Here is a 23333-nt window from a genome sequence, read left to right as displayed (position 1 = left end):
TATCTTACTCTTATAATCTCTTAACTTTAGACCGGGTTAAATGGCAATACTTAGACTATGTGATGCATAGAATGGGGTTTGGATTGAGATGGAGAGACTGGATTTCAAAGTGTGTCTCTTCTGCTTGGTTTTCGGTCCTTGGTAATGGAGCTCCTAATGGATTCTTCTAATCATCTTGTGGGTTGAGGCAAGGTGACCTGCTATCACCCTTTCTTTTTGTTATTGTGGCTGAAACACTTAATTGCCTTTTGCCAAAAGGCAGATCTTGTGATCTTATAGAAGGTTTTAGAGTTGGGCAAGAGGCTTCGGAAATTTCACTTACATTTTGCGGATGACACCCTACTGTTTTGCTCCTCGGATGTGTTGAAGGTGCTAAACCTTAAGGAGATTATTAGATGTTATAAATTGGTATTTGGACAATGAACCAGCTATCATAAATCTAAGCTTTATCGAGTTCATCTTCATAGGAAACTGAGGTCTCTTAGCGCTCGCTGGAATCATGGGCTGCAAGTTGGATTGTCTCCCATCTTATTTGGGGCTACCATTGTGAGCGGGGAGGCCTAAGAAACCTAGCTGGGTCTCTAGATAGGATCAAAAGATAGTTGTACACGTGGAAGAGAAACCTAGTGTATAGAGGTGGAAGAATAACTCTTATCAAGATGGTATCGGCAAACATCCTCATCTCCCAGCTGTCCCTTTTCAAATGCCCTATCAGTGTGGCTAAGAGAATTGAGCAAATCCAGAGAAGATTTATGTGGGGAGGGTGTGATAAGAAGAGGGGTATTCCTTTAGTGGGCTGGAAAAATGTTAGCAAACCTCTCAAGGCGGGTGGCCTAGGGATCAGAAGGTTGGAAGAGGTGAATCAATCCTTGTTGGGTAAATGGCTTTGGAGATATGGGGATGAATCATCTTCTGCATGGGCTAAAGTTATCGACATCAAATACGGATCGACTGTGGGACACTGGGAATCATGGGGCAAGTTTTCACTACGGGGCTGCATAGTGTGGCGAGGCATTTTGAGATATACTCATATATTTCATGCTGATATTAGATTTAGAGTGCACTCTAGTGATCCTGTGAGGTTTGGGCTCGATAAGTGGTGTGCTCAATCCCCTTGAAGGAGTTATTTCCAGGTCTGTTTGTGGTGTCCTCGAAGGAGGCTCTAGTTAACGATTTCTTCATTCTTAGTGAGGATAGGGTTGTTTGGGTTCCTTTGTTCAGACACAATATTTTTTATAGGGAGCTGCCTTCTGTATCCAGATTGTTTGAGTTGTTAGCGAGTTGCTATATCAAGGGGGATGGCTCAGACATCAGGGTATGGGTCTGGGATTCTTCCAGGGAGTTCTCTGCCAAGTCTTGCTACCATCATCTTGTGCCTTGTTCTGCATCTCCTGATCTTGCTAGAGTTTTGTCCATCCCTTTTACCCTTAGAGTTGGCGTTTTAGTGTGGGCTTCCATTCAAGAGCGTATTCAGACAGTGGACTTTTTAAGGGAAAGGAAGACGTTGATTATAAACCACTATGCTTTTTGTATTGAAGATGGGGAATAGTTAAATCATCTTTTTATTCACTGTAAGATGGCTAGGGATGTATGGTGTAGCCTCTTAGAGATATTTGGAATTTCTTGGGATTTTTCCCAAGGATCTCTTTTAGACGTTGGAGTGTTGGCAATTCTCCCTTGGCGGAAGAAAGGTAAGATTTTATGGTGTTTCTCTTTCTTAGCGGTAATTTGGGTTTTATGGAAAGAAACAAACGTAAGAATCTTTCAGGATCTTGCGAAAAATGCCTCCTATTTATCTTCAATGGTGCTGGAGCTCTCAGGTTTTTGGGTTAAATCCGTCCAAGTTTTAATTTTGTTTCCGCCTTTGAGTTGTGGAATGGATGGAGGGAAGTGTGTCTATTATGAGAGCAAATCCCCCATAGCTCAAGTTTGGGAGCCTCCGGAGAGGGGACTCCTCAATTTTAATTTTGATGGCTCTAGTCTTGGAAATCCGGGCATGGCGGGGGGATTCTTATGGATGAGGAAGGTGTGGTGGGTGGGCTTTTGTGGGTTATCGGAGTTGCCAACTCTAATGAGGCGTAAGTGCGGTCTGTCCATCTAGTTATTAAATACCTAGTGGGGGAAGACTTCAGTAGAGTGGTGGTGGAAGGCGATTCCTTAAATGTGATTCGATGGTTATCTGGCACTCATATCTATCCTTAGCGTTTTGCAGATTTCTTTAATGAGATAAAGGACATTGTGGGTATTGCTAGTATCACCTTCCGTCACATTAGAAGATCGGCCAATGGATTGGCGGATAAACTAGCTAAAAGAGGGGTTCTTTTGGAGTCTTTGGAACAATATGATTTTCTACCTCCTTGACCTTTATGTGTGCCTTCTTTTCTCTGTATACCCTTGTGCTCTTTCTTTCTGTATTCTTCCCCTTTGTTTTTTTTTATTATCATCTCGGTCTTTTTAATGAATTATTTTACCTCTAAAAAAAAATCTCTTAACTTTAATGCATGCAAAAGATTAGTGTTAAATGAGCAAGGGTCTTTGCACCTTCATGGGCTGGTGCGGGGGGTGAGGAGGCTAGTCCTCGGCCATCACTCCCTTAGTGACGCGCCACATCGGCGCTCGGGTGTGGTGGAAAATAAGCAAGGGTCCTCGCACTCTACTGGACGGGTGGAGGGGGCGAGGAAGCTAGTCCAAGAGAGTAGGATTCGTTTAGCCTGTTGAAACATAGGTTCACTAACTGAGGGAATTAGTTGATATGCTGAGTAGAAGGAGAGTTAATATAGCTTGTCTTCAAGGAACTAAATGGGTAGGAGAAAAAGCTAGAGAAATAGAAAATACGGGTTTCAAGTCATGGTATACAGGGAAGGAGAGGAATAGAAATGGTGTAGGGATCATAATAGATAAGAGTCTAAGAGATGAGGTTGGAGATATTAAAAGGAAGGGGGATAGAATTATTCTATTTAAACTAGTATTGGGTGGAGACGATTAACATTATTAGTGCGTATGCCCCTCAAATAGGATTAAATGATTCTGTTAAGAGGCAATTTTGGGAGGATATGGATGAAGTAGTCCAAGGAATACAACATGGAGAGAAGTTATTTATATGAGGAGATTTAAATGGACATGTGGGAAGAACTAGTGGAGGTTTTGAGAGGGTTCATGGAAGACTGGGTTTTGGAAATAGGAATGAGGCACGATGAAATACAAGTGTGGCAACCCAAGAGGGGGGGTGGGTGAATTGGCTAATTAAAATTTTTAGGCTTAATTAGGTGGATTATTAAAGTTGAATTACTAATTAAGTAATGATTAGTCTAACCCTTGTTCAAATAATCATAATAATAACAGCTAGGGTTTAGACATTACTTTATCATACATTTATTAACCCTTGTTAAGTTAAAACATAAATACACAAAAGGGTTAGGATTTACCAATCACCACAAGTGCAAGAGAAGGAGAAGAGGAAACACATCACAAGGAAGACACCAAGATTTATAGTGGTTTGGTCTATCAACAAGACCTACTCCACTCTTCCAAGTTTGGTTCCTTGGGTACTCCACTATGTGATCCTCCTTTCTTATTGGGCTAGATCAAGCAACCCTCTTACAATGTCGAGCTTCTCCTTTCTTATCGGGCCGAAGTATAAGACCCTCTTACAATGACGAGCTTTTCCTTTCTTACCGGGCCAAAGTGTAAGACCCTCTTGCAACACTCAAGCTTCTCCTTTCTAATGGGCCGAAGCGTAGAACCCCTCACAATTTTGATTCGCCTTTCTTAACGGGCCGAATCGAAGACCCTCTCAAACACAAATGAAGAATAAAATTAAAAAACTCTCAAAGCCTCTTAATAGGCGGATTACAAATATAAAATAGCTCATATAAACTCTCCAAAATATAGCAAAGATAAAGCCTATGGAGATCCTCTTGATAAATGTAAATCTACAAATCAAATCATAGAAGAGGAAAACTAAGAACCTTAGATTTTCAAGTGTAAGCTCAAAGAGATTTCAAAATGATCTTTCAAAAGGTTGCTTAGTTGGTCTAGCATAGGGTTTAAATAGCCCATGAAAGATATGACCGTTTGGGGGCAAAACAGTAAAAAACAGGGTTGAAAAAGTCAAGCAGCGCAGGCCCCAACGGCTAGTTTTCCAGACCGGCGCGGTCGACCGAGGCATCGCGGTCGCCCGCCCTATCGGGCGCTCTCTTTTTAATTTCAAATTTCAAACCGGCGCGGTCGACCGGGTCATGGCGGTCGTCCGGCGAGAGCAACCTAGACATTTTTTTGTCCAGTTCCCTATCCGCAGTCGCCCGGCCCTATGGCGGTCGACCGGCCCGACCATGTTGGATTGTTTCTGGGTTTCCAGAAACACATCCGTGGTCGCCCGACCCTATTTAAAATTCCATTTTAAAGTTAAAATACAAGGGACTTTGGGCCATGGTCTTTGGGCTTTTGTCCATGGTTTTCAAGTACATTTTGGGGAGTGTGTAGATGGTTTCAAATATAGAAAGTTGTTATGAAAATCATTTTGAAAACCTTCGAAAGTGCAAATACATAAACCAAGAGGACTCCAAATACAATCTAAAATGATGTAACCTTGAGTCTTCTCGGATTGCTTAGCTCCTTTGCACTTCTTTGGACATCTTCGACTTGCGAGTGAACTCTTCAACTTTCTTCGGATCATGTGGCCTCCTCAATCTCTTGGACATCTTCAATGTTGCATGAGAAGGCCACCAATGCTAGTTCAACTCTAAGCTTCTACTGGCACCGAGCTAGGCAACTTGGGATCTTTGACTTGAGCTCTTGACTTGAACATCTTCCAATGATGATGTCTTCCATGTGTGTACAAGCTCCTTGGCCATTTGCATGTTGATCCTCAAGCCATGTGTTGTGTTGAGTTGTGTAATGGCGATATGACATGTCAAGTTTATGTTTAAGCCACAACACTCTAAGACAACACATTAGCCCATAAAGACTAATCAATTTAGGTTTGTTAGCATCAAAACAACAAGGTAAAGGTGAATGATTAAACCCATGGGAACCCTTGGGCTTACACAGGAGAAGATATTTTGGGGTTTGCAGTGGCATATGATTTGATGTTAACAAATACTTTTTTTTTAAGAAAAGAGATTCACACTTGATAACCTTTAGCAGTGGCACCAACTGTAGCCAGATAGATTTTATCTTCACTAGGAGAGGACAGAGCTGCGTGTAAAGATTGTAAGGGCATACCCGGGGAGTGTGTAGTCACACAACGTAGGCTGGTGGTGTTGGATATATGCATCAAACGTTGGAGGAGAAAAGATAGAGATGGTAGACATCCGAGGACTAGGTGGTGGGATCTCAAAGGGGAAAAACAAAAAATATTTAACGATAGACTGCTTAAAGAAGGACCATGGAGTCTTGACGAGGAGGCTAATATTATGTGGAATGGGATGTCTAGTTATATCAGGAAAGTGACTAGAGAGGTACTTGGAGAATCTAGAGGAAGTGGGCCACCGTCTATAGACACGTGGTGGTGGAACGAGGAGGTCCAAAAGGCGATTAGGTTTAAAAGAGAGTGTTATAAATGTTTGCATAAGTTGTAATGTTCCCTTTTAGAAACATTGATCTAGTGTTTGCGGATCGAATGGATGGGCCATATGGGACATATTTTTGTGTGATTGAACATCATTCATGGGGCCGGATCATGCGGAGGTGGCCTACTTATGAGGCAAATGGAGTAGGAGTCACTCTATAGGGCATGGCGCCAAGGGCCATATAGCATTCAAAGAGGATATGATATGACACTTTGGAGTGTTTCAGAGTGGTACTGAAATGATAGGGGCACCCCTTCTGTGTGCATTGGGCAAAAGCCACTCTCTTTGACATTTTTGCTTAGGCATTGATTTGATATGAGCACCTTGTTTTGTATTGGTTATAAGTAGGTTGGATAGGTAAGGAAAGGGTTTATGCTTGCTTATTATCTCCTTGTCTCAAAGTGAAGTTGGCTAGTGTAGCCGATCAGCCGTGGTAGTGAGATAGTGCATCTCCTACATGGTGAAGGTGCAGTGAGCACCCCATCTATCCTCCATCCCCCATCCTCCTCGCAGCAGTGTGCACTTGGAGATCGCCCATCTTCCACAATCATTCAAGAGAACACCCCCTCCATGAGCAGTGCGCCCTTGGATGGGTCAACCATCTATCCTTCCCCATCTACTCTTCTCCTTCCCTACATATTCTCCACAACATCCCTCCATGTAATGCCCCTTTGTATGTGACTGAATTGATACGTGAAGAGATTAACTTCAGATTACCCATCTTCCACCTATCTTTATATTGTGTTTTTGCACATGGTATATTAAATGGAGTGCTGCCATTAGTGCTATATGAATCCAATGCAGTCTTTTTCTTGAGTGTTTAATGTTCCTTATAGAGGTTGAAGAAAAGGGTCATTACATAAGTGTAGAAATGAGGAGAACATTGAGAAGTATAAATTGGCTAGAAAAGAAGCTAAGAAGGCAGTAAGGGAAGCTAGAAGTAAGGCATATGAGGATTTGTACCACAGGTTATAGACGAAAGAGGGTGAAAAGATGTCTATAAGCTTGCTAAGATGAGAGAAAGGTAGAGCAGGGACTTGAATCGTATAAAATGCATCAAAGACGAGAATCAAAGATTGTTAATGAAAGAAAACGAGGTTAGAGAGAGGTGGAGACGTTACTTCGATAAGTTGTTTAATGGAGAACCTGTAGCGAATTTGGGAAAACTTGATAACGCTTTTGATGATACAAACCGGAGGTTTGTTCGTAGAATCCGAACATCAGAGGTAAGAATAGTTATGAAAAATATGACATTAGGTAAGGCTAGGGGGCCTGACGATATTCCTATTGAGCCTTGGAGATGCTTGGGTGATGTGGGTTTGGTTTGGTTAGCTAGATTATTTAACAATATTTTGAAAGCTAAGAAGATGCCTGATGAGTGGAGGAAGAGTACATTAGTACCTTTTTATAAGAATAGAGGGGATATTCAGAGCTGCACCAATTACCTGGGAATTAAGCTAAAGTCATACCATGAAGCTTTGGAGAGGGTAATTGAACATAGACTAAGAAAAGAGACTAAGGTCTCAGAGAATCAGTTTGGCTTCATGCCCGGACGATCGACTATGGAAGCTATCTTCTTGATTAGGCGGTTGATGGAGAAATTTAGAGAAAATAAAAAGTACCTTCATATGATTTTCATTGATTTGAAGAAACCGTATGATAGGGTTCCCACCATTGATTTGGAGGAACCATATGATAGGGTTCCCATGAGTGTTATGTGGTGGGTCCTTGAAAGGAAAAAAAGTGCTATATGTACGATGGAGCAGTAACTAGTGTCAGAACAATGGATGGCACGTCTAGTGAGTTTCCAATTACAATAGGACTGCACCAAGGATCAGCTCTAAGCCCATGAGGGTATCCAGGGTGAGGTGCCGTGGTTCAAGGTGGCAAACGGGCTGTGCTGTGCCGGCATGGCACAAAAATTCTCAGCCCAGCATGGCCCGTGGGTTGTGCCGGTATGACACGATTTGGTCAAGGGTCGTGCCGTGCCGGCACGTAATGGTTATTTTTTTTCAAACAAGTGCATTATCGGAATTCCGAGAAAATTCCTAGAATTCCGAGAATATGTTTTTTTTCTACTGGAATTCATCTTCTCGGAATTCCGAGAATATGTTTTTTTTTCTACTGGATTTTTTCTCGGAATTCCGAGAATGCACTTGTTGGAAAAATTTGGAAAAATTTGCAAGTCATTTATGTAAAATTTGCAAGTCAAATCGCAAGTAATTTAAAAACAAAGATCGATTGTGCCCAGAATATTTATCCAGGAACCCGGGCAGCACCTTAAAATTTTGTTAATATAGAAAATTATTAGAGGAGGACATAGAACCTTGCCTTTAACCCACCAACATACAAGAAAAAAAGAAAAGAAAATGAAGTACAAATACATTGTGAAGTACAAGTAGAAATTAACGACTTAAAAATTTGAATCTTCATATTTCTTCAGGTGAGTCGGTTGAGTCATCTTCTCTTCTGTCTTGTGCTTTATCATCTGCATCCAACCAGTCCTTGAGGCACACGCATACCTCTACTGTTTTTGGTGACATTCTGCTTCGTGTGTCATCTAAGACCTTGTAACCTGCACTAAAAGCAGACTCCGATGCTACTGTGGACACCGGGGGGGTTAGTAGATCACGTGCCATCGCGGATAGTACTGGATAACTTTTTTCATGTTCTTTCGACCATGTCAAAACATCAAAACTCTCCCTTTCATCTGGATTAAGGTAGCTTGAATAATCATTTCCCAGATATAATGATAGCTCATCAGAAGATGTACTAGCAGAATTTCTAGGTCTTTTTTTATTTATTAGTGACCAAAGTGGGTTATTTCTAGGGTGGTAGTTTTGTAAAGAACTCGGTCTTCTATGTCCATGTTCTGTCTCATACAATGCATACATAGAATGTAATAAATTTGTAATCTCATCTATACTATGCCTAGATCCAATACCTGCGTTTTCATTGCATGCATCTAAAATGACCTCTAAACCTTGTAACTTGATCATTGGGTCTATTATTGTACTTAAAAAATATAGAGGAGGAATTTCTTGAAAATATTTTCTAAATTTATCCTTCATTCTATGCAGTAGACTTCTATTTTTCCAATCTCGATCTATTGTTTTTAAAACAAATAGTAATTTTATATATTTGACCCAAAATTATTTGTGAAGTTAGATAGTAAACACCGGAAAGAAGATTAGTTGCATTTAAAAATACTTCTAATAAATCTGCAATAATTTCACAACTGTTCCAATATTCTAGAGATAGTATGATTGCAAGGTGGAGGCATATGTCCTTGCCAAGTGCCCTGTTCCACCTTTACTCTTACAACTAAAATCTTTTTTACATAATGTACAAATAGCCCTTTGTTCTAAAACTCCCTTAGAATCCTTATTTTCTTCAATGGTAAAGAACTTACATACTTGTGAAATCCTACCTCTAGATGTTTTAGTACTAGGAGCTTGACTCCCACTAGTACTACAAGGTCATTCAGTAGGTTTAGGAGCAATTGGATATTCGGATTCTGGACTATATGTATAATCATTCCAAGGTTCTACACAAGCCTTCAGTAATTCATCATTTCTTACGATTTCATTTGGTTGAAAATAGTGGTCACTTGAACCGGCCATTTAAAAAAAATTACAAAGATGGGCTATAAGTAAATTTTAAAAAATAAATTCTAAATACCTCAAATTTGCTTGAATCGCCCACGGAGTTGTTAAGCGCCTTCTTGAATACTAATTACCGCAAGTTGTTAAGCACCTCCTTAATCCCTTCTTAATCGCTAATCGAAGTGCGTAACGGAGAGAATGATTACAGAGAGTAATAAGAGAGAAGGATTAGAGAATTGGATGTAATAAGAGAATTTGATGTAATTAGAGAGAAGATTAGAGAGAGTAATATAAAAGAGAGAGCAATAAGAGTGAGAGTAATAAGAAAGTAATAAGAGTAATTGAGGGTGAGAAATGAAGGGAGGGGGAAGGATATTTATAAGACTTGTATAGTTGTTGGGGGGGTTATTTTGGTAAAAACATGTGTAATCCCTAAAGTACCTCCAAATATAGTTGTTGGGGGGGTTATTTGGGTAAAAACAAGTAAAATCACTAATGTACCCCCCAAATATAGTTGTTGGAGGGGTTATTTTGGTAAAAACATATGTAATCCCTAAAGTACCCCCAAATATAGTTGTTGGGGGGTTATTTTAGTAAAAACATGTGTAATCCTTATGCTCCGTTTGGATGCCAGAATTATTTTGGTTCTTGGGACTTTTGTGGAATTTCTGCAGGAACCCACGTTTGGTTGCTGGTTAAATAGTGGGCTCAAAAATTCCCACGAACTAAAATAACCCCGCACGAAACCCAAAGCTGGAAAAAAATATCCAAGGAACCAAAATAATCCCGCACGAAATCCGAGGAACCAAAATAACCAAAAGAAGAACTTTTTTCTTCCCAACAGTTCAAGCAACCAAACAAAGCATGGGATTTTTATTTTACCGGGATTTTTTTTTTCACACCATAGTCCGGTCAACCAAACATGGGATTTTTATTTTACCGGGATACTTCCAGGGAGTTTTTTTCCCCACCAATCTCCCAGGAAGTTTTTTGTTCCACAAAAGTCCCAAGAACCAAAATAATTTTGGCATCCAAACGGAGCATAAAGTACCCCTCAAATATAGTTGTTGGGAAGGGTATTTTTAGAACACAAGAAATTACACAATGTAATTTCCGAAATTACCCCCCTCACTAGCCGTTTTTTCTAACTTTATGGGATATTTTTGAGAAAACACAAAAAATTTCAGAAAAACACAAAAAAACAAAGGCAAAATTGTCAGTGGGCCGTGCCATGGGCCATGCCGGTTCTTGCTGGCAGGCCGGCAAGCCTAGCCTGGCACGGCCCACGTCACTGTAGCAATCGTGCCGTGACGGCACGGCCCACGACGTGCCGTGCCGGGCGTGCCGCGGGCTGGCACAACCCAATTGCCACCTTGAGCCGTGGTGTATGTTATTTGCATACGACATAGTATTAATCTACGAAACCAAAGCAGGAGTAAATGCTAAGTTAGAGTTATGGAGAACTACTTTGGAATCCAAAGGTTTTAGGCTGAGTAGGACTAAGACAGAGTATATGGAGTGCAACTTTAGTAATGTAAGGAGGTAGGACGAGGATATAGTAAATATGACTGGACAGGAGGTACCTAAGAGGGATATATCTTTTGTTATCTAGGTTCAATTCTACATAAGGAAGGAGAGATTGAAGAGGATGTTAACCATAGAATAAGAGTAGGTTGGTTGAAGTGGAAGCTTGCCTCAGGAATTCTGTGCGACTGTAAAATCCTTTCCAAGTTGAAGGAAAAGTTTTATGAGACCGCTGTGAGGCCAGCCATGCTGTATGGCTCAGAATGTTGGGCCACCAAGAAGCAACATGTGTATAAGATGAGTGTAGTGGAGATGCGAATGCTTAGATGGATGTGCGGCAACACAAGGTTAGATAGAATTAATAATGAAGACATCCGTAAAAAGGTGGAGGTGGCACCAATTGAGGAGAAGAGGAGAGAGCACTGCTTAAGATGGTTTGGACATATCCAATGTGGGCCTTTGGATGCTCCAGTGAAAAGAGGTGACTCGTGCCAAGTTGATGGAGTAAAAAGAGGTAGGGGCAGACCGAAAACAACTTGGTTAGAAACAGTGAGGAAAGACTTGATAGCTAGGAACATAACAGAGAACATGACGTTGGATAGGATAGAATGGAAGAAAATGATCCACGTAGAAGAACCCAACTAGAGCCAGGATTAGAGCCGGGTAGATTCCTTTCACCTTCTTTATGAAATTTTTCTAAAGGATTCATTTAGTTGACCTCAACTAGTTTGGGACAAAGGCTTTGTTGGGTTGAGTTGAGTATCAACTAGATATGTTCAAATCTTGTCCCCTTTTGTGGTTTGGAGTTTCCTTTTACATTCTATAGTTTTCCTATTCATTTCTTGATCCTTATACAATTGTAGTATGATCCATAGTTATCAGAGGATGCCTACTTGGGCCAGAAGCTTTCTTTGGAAGCTAAATTCTTGTTGCTTTTTAAATTTAGCGGAAGTACATTACTTCTATGCTTCCTATTTAGGTTATTATAGTGTCTTCTTTTTGGTAATGCCAAAGGAGTGTAAATAAAACCTTCAACTCTCGTCTTAAGTTTTGAATAAAACTTTGGTCTTTTTTTTTTTCCAAAATCGTAACAAAATGATTAAAACTTAAGCTTGGAAAACTATAAAATCCCTAAAATTTGTAATTCTAGTCAGCCGCAAAGTCTACGTTAACCCTTCATGCTTAAACCTACTATAAACTATGTTGGATGGGTATGGGTACACGTGTCAGTATACGACATGGGTATCCAGTGTAGAATTTCGACCAACCTCAAGAAAAAAGAAATGCAGATTTTGCAATATATTATATTCAATTCCAAAAATTTAGTACGTTTGCATAATAATATGGTAACAAGTAATATATTGGGTATTTAATGGGTTAAATGAATCCAATGTTTAATTATCATACAAATGCCTACTGTTAGGATGGATACAATTCAAAACTTGTGGTACCTGTAAATTTTGGTTAGTAGTGGTAGATAAAAAAGATTTAAAACTGTTTTAGGTACCACTAGTTTTGAGTTTTATCCTTTCTAACAATAAGCATCCATGTAACGGAGAGTGTAACCCTATCTCTTCTGTGCTCGTCTCCTTCTCTGCCAATGAGGCTTCCTACTTATTTCAAGTTCACTTCCCATGATCCTTCCCACATGTTTCCTCTTTACTTTCCCTATTCTTTCCTCATTGATTCCTTAAAATTGTTGGGGAGAATAGGCTAATCAGTGAACGGATTTTAAAATGATGGTGATGAGAGGAATGAAATATAATAATAAAAATTAAGGCAACAGGCTTCGAGGTTGTGAATGAGAGAGGTGATGCCCATTTTTTGTGATTGTTCATCTCTATTGCCATAAAATTCCCCATAGTAGATTGTGGTTGAAAGTGCCGATTCACCTTTTCCCATTTAGGTGATTCTTTTTGGGCCGTAAGGTGTTTGTGAAAATGCCCCCTTGAGCACCGATGCCAAATGAAGAAGAGTCTCCCACAGTGGAGGCTCCCCCTCCTCAGGACTCTTCAGGTATCCCCCAAACTAGATTAGCAAGACCTGCATTTCTGGTTTCCCCTCCTGCTGCAACTGCATCTAGAATGGTGCCTCCTGTTGCACATTCAAGCCGCAGTGCTAATTTTGAGATAACCCAACGGAAAGAAGCTAATCCCACCTCTCAGGACAAAGAGCATACCAGCTTGCAGAACTCAGTGGGAAACTGGACCAACCTTCTCTCCAGAACTGATACTCCCACTCACTCCTCCAGAGTAGACTTTTTTGAGCTAGGAGTCTCAGAGAATGACGAAGACTCAGCCATGATAGAGGAAAAAAACTTCGATGAAGCAAGGAAAAATGGACTCACAGCTTGGTTGGATATCTAATGGGGAAAAAACCATACTTTTTGGCTCTAAGAAACTTACTTCAAAGAAAGTGGAGTGTGGAAGGTGATTTCCAAATGTTTGCCCTTGCAAATGGATTCTCTCTCTTTAAATTTTTAAATGAAGAGGATTGCATCAAGGTTTTGGAATCCAACACATTCATACGGAGGAAGACCTCTCTTCCTTCAGAAATGGACCCCTTAATGTGCATTGGAGCAGCTGAAGCTCACCTCCATTCCGATCTGGGTCAGATTCCTGGGCCTCCACTTGAAGTTCTGGACTTTCATAGGTCTTAGTAAGACTGCTAGCCTAATAGGGTGCCCCTTGTATATGGACTCACAGACCCTGAAGCCACCAGATTATGCTACGCTAGAGTTTGTGTTGAGATTAATTCTGATAAGGAACTCCCAAGCATTGTCTGTAATGTATCCAAACACCATCAGGAGCTGTGTATCAGGATGTGACTGGAAGCCTTCACCTTGTAAATCATGCGAAGATTTCAGCCGCCAATTGGATAAATGTCCATTAGCTCATACTGCTCAAGGGCCAAATGCGCCTCTGGTCAAAACAAAAAATGGGTTCAGAAGAGGAGAAACTCAGGGATCGAGATTGAAGGACCACTGGACAACTCTTCCCTTTAAAAGGCTCCCAAGAAGGATGTCCAGCAGAAACAACAAGTTCCTATGGAAATAGAAACATCCAATAATTTTAGTCTTCTTGAAAATCTCGATCATGAGGGCGACATGGTGCTAGCAGAGCAAAATGGAGGAAATTTGAGCCCAACAGTCAGTTTGCTTCGGGAAAAAGACCCATACCACATAGAGTCTGAAGAAAATGTAAGTCTGAACATCAACAAAGAAGACGACACATGTGGGATATTCGAAGAGGAAGGAATAGAGAGTGAGGAGGACGCTGAATTAGAAGATTAATCCGACCCTGAAGAGGTTCCCTCATTGGAATCTTCCTCTGAAAAGGAAGACAATCCAACAAACACAAATGGTCTCAAAGAAGCTCAAAAAAAGAAAGTATCCTGAGCGGATGAATGCCTAGTCCACGTGATCCCAGTCGAGCAAGAGGATAGTGAAGAAGAGAAACTAGAACCCGAGGAATCAAATGAATCATGGCAGGAAGTTCACAAGAAAAATTGGCCAAGATGCTCACAAAGAGCATGCTATACCCCAACCAAATTAGCTGATTAAGCAACTCACAAGTATTGAGCATTTAGCTCTCTTAGTCTTAGTGTTCATCGCTAATATGTGCTGAGCGTTGTTCCCCTTCTCTCACGTATTCCGAGTTATGGTTGCTTTCATGCCTTATATTGTATCATCTTTGTCTTTATCAAATAAACCGGTAGGGGTCCCTGCCAAATCCCAGCTTACCCACCAAAAAAAAAAAAAAAAAACAACAAACAAACAAACAAGGGACATCTTACTATCCTAGAACAGGAAATCATATTTTGCATATTTTGGTGATGCTTGCATTATTTTATGACTTCGAAATTTCATTTAATTTATTTTAAATGGTGTCCTTGCTTGCAGATCAGGGGCATGAGGTTCGTTTTTGAGATGAACCGTACCTTTGCCAGGCAGCACTCCACCAATGTTGCAATAAAGAAAAGCAGCCAAGACAAGAACACGAAATTTGAATGGTTACCTGGTGAAATTCCATGAGTTTGGATCCATACTATGTACTTTGGTGTACATATGCACACAAGAACCACAGGTTAATTAGTGCAAACTTGGGTTTTATAAGATTACAGATTTTCAAGCAAATTGCACCCTAAGTGCAGTAGGGCTTCCAGGTAAGGGGACAATTGTTTATAAGAATGGTAGAATCACAATTTTGTTATGGGTTTTTAAAGATAGGAAGCCTGAAACCCTTTTCCTCTTCCTGGCAATACAATTTCATGATGATGAGAATATGATATTCACAGTTCTTTGTTTTGATATATTCAATCCTTTTCTATAGTTTCAACTTGTGTGATTGGCTGTTGATTGATGTTTGAGATTTGCAAAAGCAAATGGAACTTAGTGAGAGATAAAGTGAGGGCTGCCACTAAGGGTGTCAATTTTGGCTCGGGCTCGGAAGCTCGCTCGAGCTCGGCTCGAATCTTTAACGAGCCGAGCCGAGCCGAGCCCGAGTTAGGCCAGGCTTGGCTCGGCTCGTTAAGGCTCGTCATGTCAACATCATCTGCAAAAACATACTGAGGGTGCGTATGTCATGTCAACATCATCTGCAAAAATGTAGAAATTAATTTTTTCCCGTAATTGTCATAACTTTAATCTTTTTTAGTATTTTTTTCTTAATTGTCATAACTTACTGCCTTTTCTTGGTAATTTTTCATTTTAAACTTTATAAATTCAGCTAATTTACTTTTTGTTTGTAATGATTAGGTTTTTTCCTTATTTGCTTTTGCTAGCATTGCGGTGCCCGAAACTTTATAATCCAAGCTCGATAAACCCAAGCTCGATAAAGCTCGCGAGCCTGGCCGAGCTGAGCCGAGCCCGAGCCGAGCCTTTGAGCTTAACGAGCCGAGCCGAGCCTGGCCAAGCTCGGCTCGGCTCTTTTACACCCCAGCTGCCACTATCAAAACTTGGGAGTGTAAATATCAACTCATTGGTGGACATGCAATGACACAATGCGCAGTGGGTCCCACCTTTGGTTGATCAGAACCATATATATGATATGTTCTACTTTGGACCCCGTATAGCAGAAAAATCAAGTCGATTATTCATTTGTGTAATATGGACGGTCAAAACCTGAATATAGCCAACAATTTACATTCAATGGGTAAAATTACACATTATTGGACGATGGAATCGCATGATTGATGTGATATTTGAGTAGTAGGAGATCTAGATGAACGATTAAGATCAATCAAATGTGGGACCAACTGTGCCATAGTGGGCTTGCCTCATTTGAATTATAATGAGGTCTCGCCCTACTGAAGCATTCCTCGTTACAAAATCGACTTGCTTTCAAACAAAAATTAGTGTCTTTATCACTTTTATGATATCCGCACTACCCTTTTTTGATAATGGCACTTCACTTCGTTTTGTACTTTCTGATTGGATATTGATAGGATCCTAAGTATTTGTATCTGCTGTGAAAAGCTAATATGCAATGTATAAAACAAAGTGAAAGACTATTGAGAGCTTCTTGAGAATTATTACAGCAACCAAGGTTATTCTCCCATTATCAAAACATGGTTGTGCTAATATCAAACCCCATTAAAATTTTGATGAGCAATGCTCGGGAAACCGAGAATAGGACCTAAAAGGGGACCTAACAAATAGGGGTGTAAACGAGCCGAGCCGAGCCGAGCTTGGCCAGGCTCGGCTCGGCTCGTTAAGCTCAAAAGCTCGGCTCGGGCTCAAACCAGGCTTGGTCAGGCTCGGCTAGGCTCTCGAGCCTTACCGAGCTCGAGTTATATTAAGTTCACACCCCTCATCTTCCCTGGACAACCCTATCTAGTGTAATTTGACTACTTTTTTTACACTATCGGGGGTGGTCCAAGTAACAAATGGGGTTCCAAAAATGAAGTGACATATTTTGCCTCTCCCTTTCACTCCCTGGACAACCCTTTTAGTGTATATATTAATATATAATATATATATTTAAATATATTAAATTCTTAACGAACCTTAATGAGCCGAGCCGAGCCTGGCCTAAATCGGGCTCGGCTCGTTAAGGATTCGAGCCGAGCTTCCGAGCCCGAGCCAAAATTGACACCCTTACTAACAAATCGATCTATGCCACCACATCACAAGTGACATGACTCATGAGCCACCACATAAATTTAGTAAAATATCTAAAAGTAATTTTTTTTTAACACATGGCATATTCTCATTGCAGGCCCCCTGGTGGGTGTACTCTCGGTCTCAATGTCATTTTCCAATTTTTTTTATCCTATTTGTAAACCTACTAGGCCTTAGGTTTTTTCCATAGATTTTTTTTTGTTTCTCACCGATAGAATTGGGATTTGGTGGGGCCCACCATTTTATACCTATTATTTGGGAAATGAAGTATTGCCACACCTCTCTCCCACTTTTTTTTTACTTGGAGCAGCCCCCTCTAGTGTAAAATAGTCATAAATACACTAGAAGGTCTGTTCCAAGTGAAAAAAGGGGTGGATATATCACTATGTTTCGATGGAATGAGGCCACTATCATCTCCTCACAAACCATGCACAGGGTAGGTCTCACCATTTACACCGCTCTTTTGATAGGTGGGTCCCTCCATCTCCACCCAAACCCATGCTGGCATAGAGTGGGGCATACCATTTTGCACATCATTTTTCGATAGGGTGGGGTCCTCCATTTTAAACCAATGCATAAAATGAGTTGGGCCCACCATTTTACACCTCGTGTTTTTATGGGCTGGGCCACCATCTCCACCCAAACCATGCACGGAGTAAGGCCCACTGTTTTACACCGCATTTATGGGGTGGGACCTACAATTTAAGCGTAGGTTCCATCATCCCCCCATTTTACATCCTATCGATAGCATGAGCTAGGAATCGTAGTATATTATATGCAATATGCATACATGGGCTAGGAATGCTAGTATATAAATGTACGATCATGTTTTGATAATTGGAAGAACTCACCTTGTTTTATATGTCATAGGTTAGCTCTCAGTAGCCAATCAGATAATGCAATACAAAGTGAGTTAGTAATCCCCTAATCAAAACACGGGTCAAGGGCGGCACAAAAATAACAAAACATAGGCTACTGATTAAGAGCCGCTTTGGATACCATCAGAAATTATTTGCAAGCAAATAATTGTTATATCCAAATAATTATTAGAAATATTTCTATAACTTAGATACTTGGGCCGCAATACAAGGAGGGCTTGTGACCGTGGATTGAAATTTCGGACCCAGCCGAAACCGAAATTTGGTAAAGACGCACGAAATGTCGATTTTTTGGGCCAAGATTATGCCGAAATTACCGAAATTTGGGAAAGGAATAAAAATTAATAATTATTTTTTCAAATTTCGCCGAAATTGACAGAAATTTCCGAAATTTCGGTACGTTTCGCGAATTTCGGTTTCAGTCGAACTTTAAAACCATGCTTGTGAGTTGTGACTTGTGAGTCTTGTGACAATGGCATGGATTTCGATTTACTACTTTCATGAAAATTCTTCGTATTCAGACTCACTTCTACAATTGTTCTCCTTTTATTTGTCAATAAGCTCTGTAACTACTCTCCAATTTACTAATAATGCATTCTTCCCTAAAACCAGACAAAATTTCCTTCCCTTCCCTACTCAAAACCTGTACTTCCCTGTTCGATCTGAATCCCGAAAAAAAAAAAAGATCCATGGCTCGGTTGTCCACATGGGTCTTCAGTCTGATTCTTAAATTGCAAGTGCTTTGATCAACATGTTCGTAAAACAGGTTCAATTGCTGATGCCATCCATGTGTTTGTGAAAATGTTTGACAATGAGTGTTCATTAAAAGACGTCGCTCTTTGGAATGCTATGATTGATGGCTACTTTCGCTATGGTTATAAGGTTGAGGGTCTTTTTGTTTAGTCGGATGCAAATTTTAGGCGTCAGACTAGACAGGTATTCTTTAAGTATAATACTTGGGGCTTGTAGTGATTATTTAGGTGCAGATCATGGGAAGCAGATTCATGGTTATGTTTATAGGAATGCCTTGGATCATGACTCTTACATGGGTACTGCATTAATAGTCATGTATTCAAAATGTAGACGGCTGTTTGATGCTCGCCAAGTGTTTGACAAATTGGTTGAAAGAAACAGCTTTGCTTGGAATGCCATGATTGGGGGGTATTGTCAGAATGAGTCGTGTGAGGAAAGCTTGGAATTGTTCAAAGTCATGAAGAGGGAGGGTTTTGAAGTTGGGTCTTCGACGTTTTCAAGTGTTTTAACTGCATGTTCATACGGAGAGGCTCTAATTTTTGGGAAGGTGGTTCATTGCAATGTCATGAAGATGGGTTTTGTGGATGATCCTTATGTCTGTACTTCTCTATTGGCAATGTATGGAAAATGTATGTTAGTTAAAGCTGCATATAAAGTATTTGATAATATGTCTAATAGAGGAATTGAGTTATGGAATGCTATGATATCAGCTAATGTTGGTAATGAGTACATCGATGAAGCTTTCGAGATTTATAATCGGTTGAGATTAAACGGGTTAAGACCCGATTCTTTCACAATTTCAAATATTTTATCTGCTTGTAGTGTGACTGGTTTATATAATTTTGGGAGGAGAGTTCATGGGGAACTGGTGAAAAGTCCGGTGGCCTCGATTAACATGGCTGTGCAGAGTGCCCTGTTGACAATGTATGCTAAATGTGGAAGAACTGAGGAAGCTAATTCAGTTTTTAATACCATTAAGGAAAGAGATTTGGTTGCTTGGGGCTCCATGATCATGGGACTTTGCCAAAATAAGAAAATTGAGGACGCTTTGGATTCGTTCAAAGTAATGGATATCGAAGGATTGAAACTAGATTCCGAAATTGCAGCAAGTGTGATCAATGCCTGCGCAAGTTTAGAAAATGTGTGCAAGTGGGTTGTCAAATCCATGGACTTGTTATCAAGAATGGCGCAGGATCAGATGTGTTTGTAGGTTGTGCTTTTTATAGGTATGTATGTTTAAAGCGGTATGCCGGAGTTGGCTAGAAGCGTGTTTTCCGTTATGTCGCATAAGAATTTGATAGCCTGGAATTCATTAATCTCCAGCAACTCTCGGAATGGTCAATCCGACATGTCCATTACTCTTTTTGCTCAAATTCTTCAACATGGTTTGATTCCCGACTCTGTTTCCATAATAAGTGTTCTAGTTGCAATCTCCTCATTAGCAGCATTGCTAAAGGGAAAGATGTTATATGGTTTCCATATAAGACATGAGATTCAATCTGATTTTCATGTAGCTAATGCACTAATCGATATGTATATCAAGTGTGGTTGCTTACAATATGCATGCCGTATTTTTCAAAGTATGTCACAAAGAAATGTTGCAGCATGGAATTCAATGATTGCCAGGTATGGATCTCATGGAGATTGTGTCGAAGCGACAAATTATTCGACGAAATGCAACGATCGGGTTTAATGCCCGATGAAATTACTTTCCTTGCCCTAATCTCATCGTGCAATCATTCAGGGTTTCTGGAAGAGGGTGTTGGTTTTTTCCAATCCATGAGCAGGGACTATGGCATTGTTCCACAAATGGAGCACTATGCAAAAATGGTCGACCTTTGGGCACGTGCTGGGTGTCTAGATGAAGCTTACGAGTTCATCCGAAGCATGCCAATCAAACCTGATGCGAGTGTTTGGTTGTGTTTGATATGTGCTTGTAGAGCTCATCGCCTGATAGATCTTGGAGAAATAGCGGCTGATCGGCTACTCAAGCTAGAGCCTGAGAGAAGCAACAATTACGTTCACTTGTTAAATCTATATGGGGAGGGTGAACTATGGGACAAGGTAGCAAAAGTGAGGGCTTTGATGAAAGAAAGGGAATTGAAAAAGAGCCCTGGATGCAGTTGGATTGAGGTGAAAGATAAGGTTGATGTGTTCTTCTCGGGGGATTCATCGTTGTAGAAATCCATGCTACATTCAAGTGTCTTAAAAGTAACATGGAAGAGGAAGAAAGATCTCATGGAGCTGTTGCATGTGAGGTCCATGATCTAACAAGAGATTGTTAGTTTGTCTTCCTTGCGTGGCCTTATTTCCTCATTTTATTGTTCCTCTTCCGTACCTGAAAAGATTAACACATGTGAACACCTCAAAAGGAGTATTGACATGTTGGATCAACTGATCTTTCGGCGAAATGGGGTACTGTGGAATTTGCTACCATTTGCTCTAATTTGCATACATGGAAGGAGAGAAATAATAGAATTTTTAGAGAGTGAGCTGGAGCAGAATATTACTAGATATGATTTCTTAGGGAATGAACACGAGTGTCTTCAAGTTATACTGTGGTAGAAATTTGAAGGAATGGGGAGTCCCTCCACGCTCGGTGGCTGAAACTTTGATGAAATCACAAAGGGCAACCGAGGCAAGCAAGTATAGGTGATATTCTTCGAGACCTTGGGAGATAAAATGGTACGTGAATGCTTGTTTGGTTCCCCTAATAGTTGACGGTGATTCAACTAATCTCGGTCCTTAGCAGATATTATTGCTGAAATTAGGGACCTATTTTTGTAACCCCTTGTCATTTTCCATAATCTACTATAATTTATAAAGGTTGTTAACTTACCAACTTCTCCAAAAGCTTAAGCTGTTAGAGAAAGGCGTTATTTATCTTTTATACTTTAACACTCCCCCGCACGTGTGGCCCACTTGGCAAACACGTGGCACATGGGGTCCCACTTTGGGCTGACCATCGCATGTGGATTTTTGCTATCTGAGAGGTTTGAACTGTTGGAGAAAGGCGTTATTTATCTTTTATACTTTAACAGAGGTCTCATTCACAAGATTGAGGTGTGCAAATATCAACAGCTTAAAGACATTTAGAATATCTCTTTCATCATCCTTGATTAAAAGTATAGAATCAGGGTGGAATCAAGGGCAGTAGACCGGACTTGTGATAGCCAACAATATTCCGGTAACTGACCACCACCATACATGAGACAGTGAATCAATGCTCTTGAACGAGATTTCTATAAAATTAGGGATTTACTAGGGACCATAGCATAAAGACATTTTGCGTCACGTCTGTTGCATGTGAGAGCAGCCACCTCAGATGAATTAAATGAATAAGACAAAATCTGCTTAAAAGTGAGCCTGTGGTTGCTCTCACATGCAACAGCGAGATGCGAAAAGTCTTTCTGCGATGGTCACTAGCAAATCCCATAAAATTATATGCAATTAAAGTTACGTGCATATATGGGGGAATGCTAAACTCAGGTGCGCCCTTACAAAGAACAGATGAAAGGGTGCCCCCATTGGATGCACGTCACCAAAGTGCTGTAAAAGTCGATGAATATTGAATGCACTCAGGAGGCGTGCATCCAATGGGGACACCCTTTCAGCCGTTTTTTCCCAAGGGTACCCTTGAGTTTAGCATTCCTCATATGATTATATACAAATGGCTTTTAGAGGCATCCAAAGAGGGCCCCAAATAATCAACTCTGACATAGCCAGGATCTACCCCCCTTATTTCAACATTACAATCATGGAAGATAAACTACAAGATTCCAAAGGCATTCAATTTTAGGATTCAGATATCAAACTGTTTTGAGACAGACAAAATTACATAATTCATTAATTGAAAAACTGAACAATAGCAAATCAGGTTATGTGTGAATCTTTCTAATCATCAATGCAAGCTATATAGACACAACCACACACCAACATTACATTCATGGACGATAAACAACTATAGAATTCCAAAGGCATTCAGTTTTAGGATTCATATATTTTGCTGTTTGAAATAGAAAAAATTACAGAACAAGTCATTAATCGAAACACTGAACAATAGCAAATCAGGTTATGAGTGAATCTTTCTAATCATCAATGCAAGCTATATAGACAAAGCCGCCGCAAACCAACATACAATTAGAGGCCAATGTGTGTCACCAAGCTAGCTTAGCTTCCTGCTCGATTATCATCGTTTATCGGAGTGCTAGTACCACTCCTCTTGACGGTGCTGCCAAATTGGCCTGTCACACTTTTGCCCATGAACTTCCCTGCTTTGGACAAGCCACTGGTAACCACCCCAAAGCCACTCCCAACGAGCCCCACTCCAGCATTGACCCCACTCCCGACTAGGCCTGCACCCGCTCCAAGGCCGGTTCCCACCAGCCCAACTCCGGCTCCAAGGCCGGTCCCCACCAGTCCAACTCCTGAACCGACCGCATCCATAGTGCTTCCTATCAATCCTGCGGCTTTTAGTTTCCTTCTCTCCTCCAAAATCTTCTTCTCGTCTTCCAAGGCTGCCAACTGCTCCTCCTTGTTGAATACATGGTACAATACCTGCATCCCACAAACACCATTTGTTAAACAAGATGAGCAAAACTGTATCTGAGAATTGAGAAATTATATGATGGGTGGCCGTGCAAACACGTATTTTTAATAAGTACGGTACGGCCCACTTCATACGTTGATCCAAACTGTCCATTTGTTGGGCCACAACGTAAATAGGTTGTGCCCCCAAAATCATTTCCATAGGATGATCCTAACCCTCTGATCTATAGAACATTCCGTAAATGATTGGGGCAGTACCTCTATAGATCGGAGGGTTAGGATCATCCTATGTAAATGGTTTTTGGGGCACAACCTATTTACGTTGTGGCCCAAC

The 23333-nt window shown here is 40.6% G+C and overlaps 2 protein-coding genes and 1 pseudogene across 3 annotated transcripts in view; 2 read left to right on the top strand and 1 right to left on the bottom strand.

The window, feature by feature from the left end:
- EMB1967 (Forkhead-associated (FHA) domain-containing protein) overlaps positions 1-15029 on the top strand; it is a 59200-nt gene extending 44171 nt beyond the window's left edge. For both annotated transcript variants that reach the window (XM_077364911.1, XM_077364910.1), the window contains exon 8: positions 14601-15029. In XM_077364911.1, coding sequence (XP_077221026.1) covers positions 14601-14732 — 132 coding nt within the window. In that variant the 3' untranslated portion in view covers positions 14733-15029. The remainder of the gene's footprint in view (positions 1-14600) is intronic.
- Positions 15030-17922: 2893 nt separating this feature from the next.
- On the top strand, positions 17923-21283 carry LOC143854361 (pentatricopeptide repeat-containing protein At2g40720 pseudogene; annotated as a pseudogene).
- A 1084-nt stretch (positions 21284-22367) lies between these two features.
- Positions 22368-23333, bottom strand: part of NTMC2T4 (Calcium-dependent lipid-binding (CaLB domain) family protein) — a 75051-nt gene continuing 74085 nt past the window's right edge. Inside the window, exon 11 of the mRNA XM_077365060.1 lies at positions 22368-23008. Within this exon, the coding sequence (XP_077221175.1) occupies positions 22622-23008 (387 nt within the window). The 3' untranslated portion in view covers positions 22368-22621. The remainder of the gene's footprint in view (positions 23009-23333) is intronic.

This window comes from Tasmannia lanceolata, unplaced genomic scaffold (assembly GCF_043159265.1).
Source record: "Tasmannia lanceolata isolate RefF3 unplaced genomic scaffold, GAP_Taslan_0.1 ptg000020l, whole genome shotgun sequence".
Taxonomy (NCBI): Eukaryota; Viridiplantae; Streptophyta; class Magnoliopsida; order Canellales; family Winteraceae; genus Tasmannia; species Tasmannia lanceolata.
Note: the sequence above shows the minus strand (reverse complement) of the source record. Positions and strands in the feature narration are given on the sequence as shown.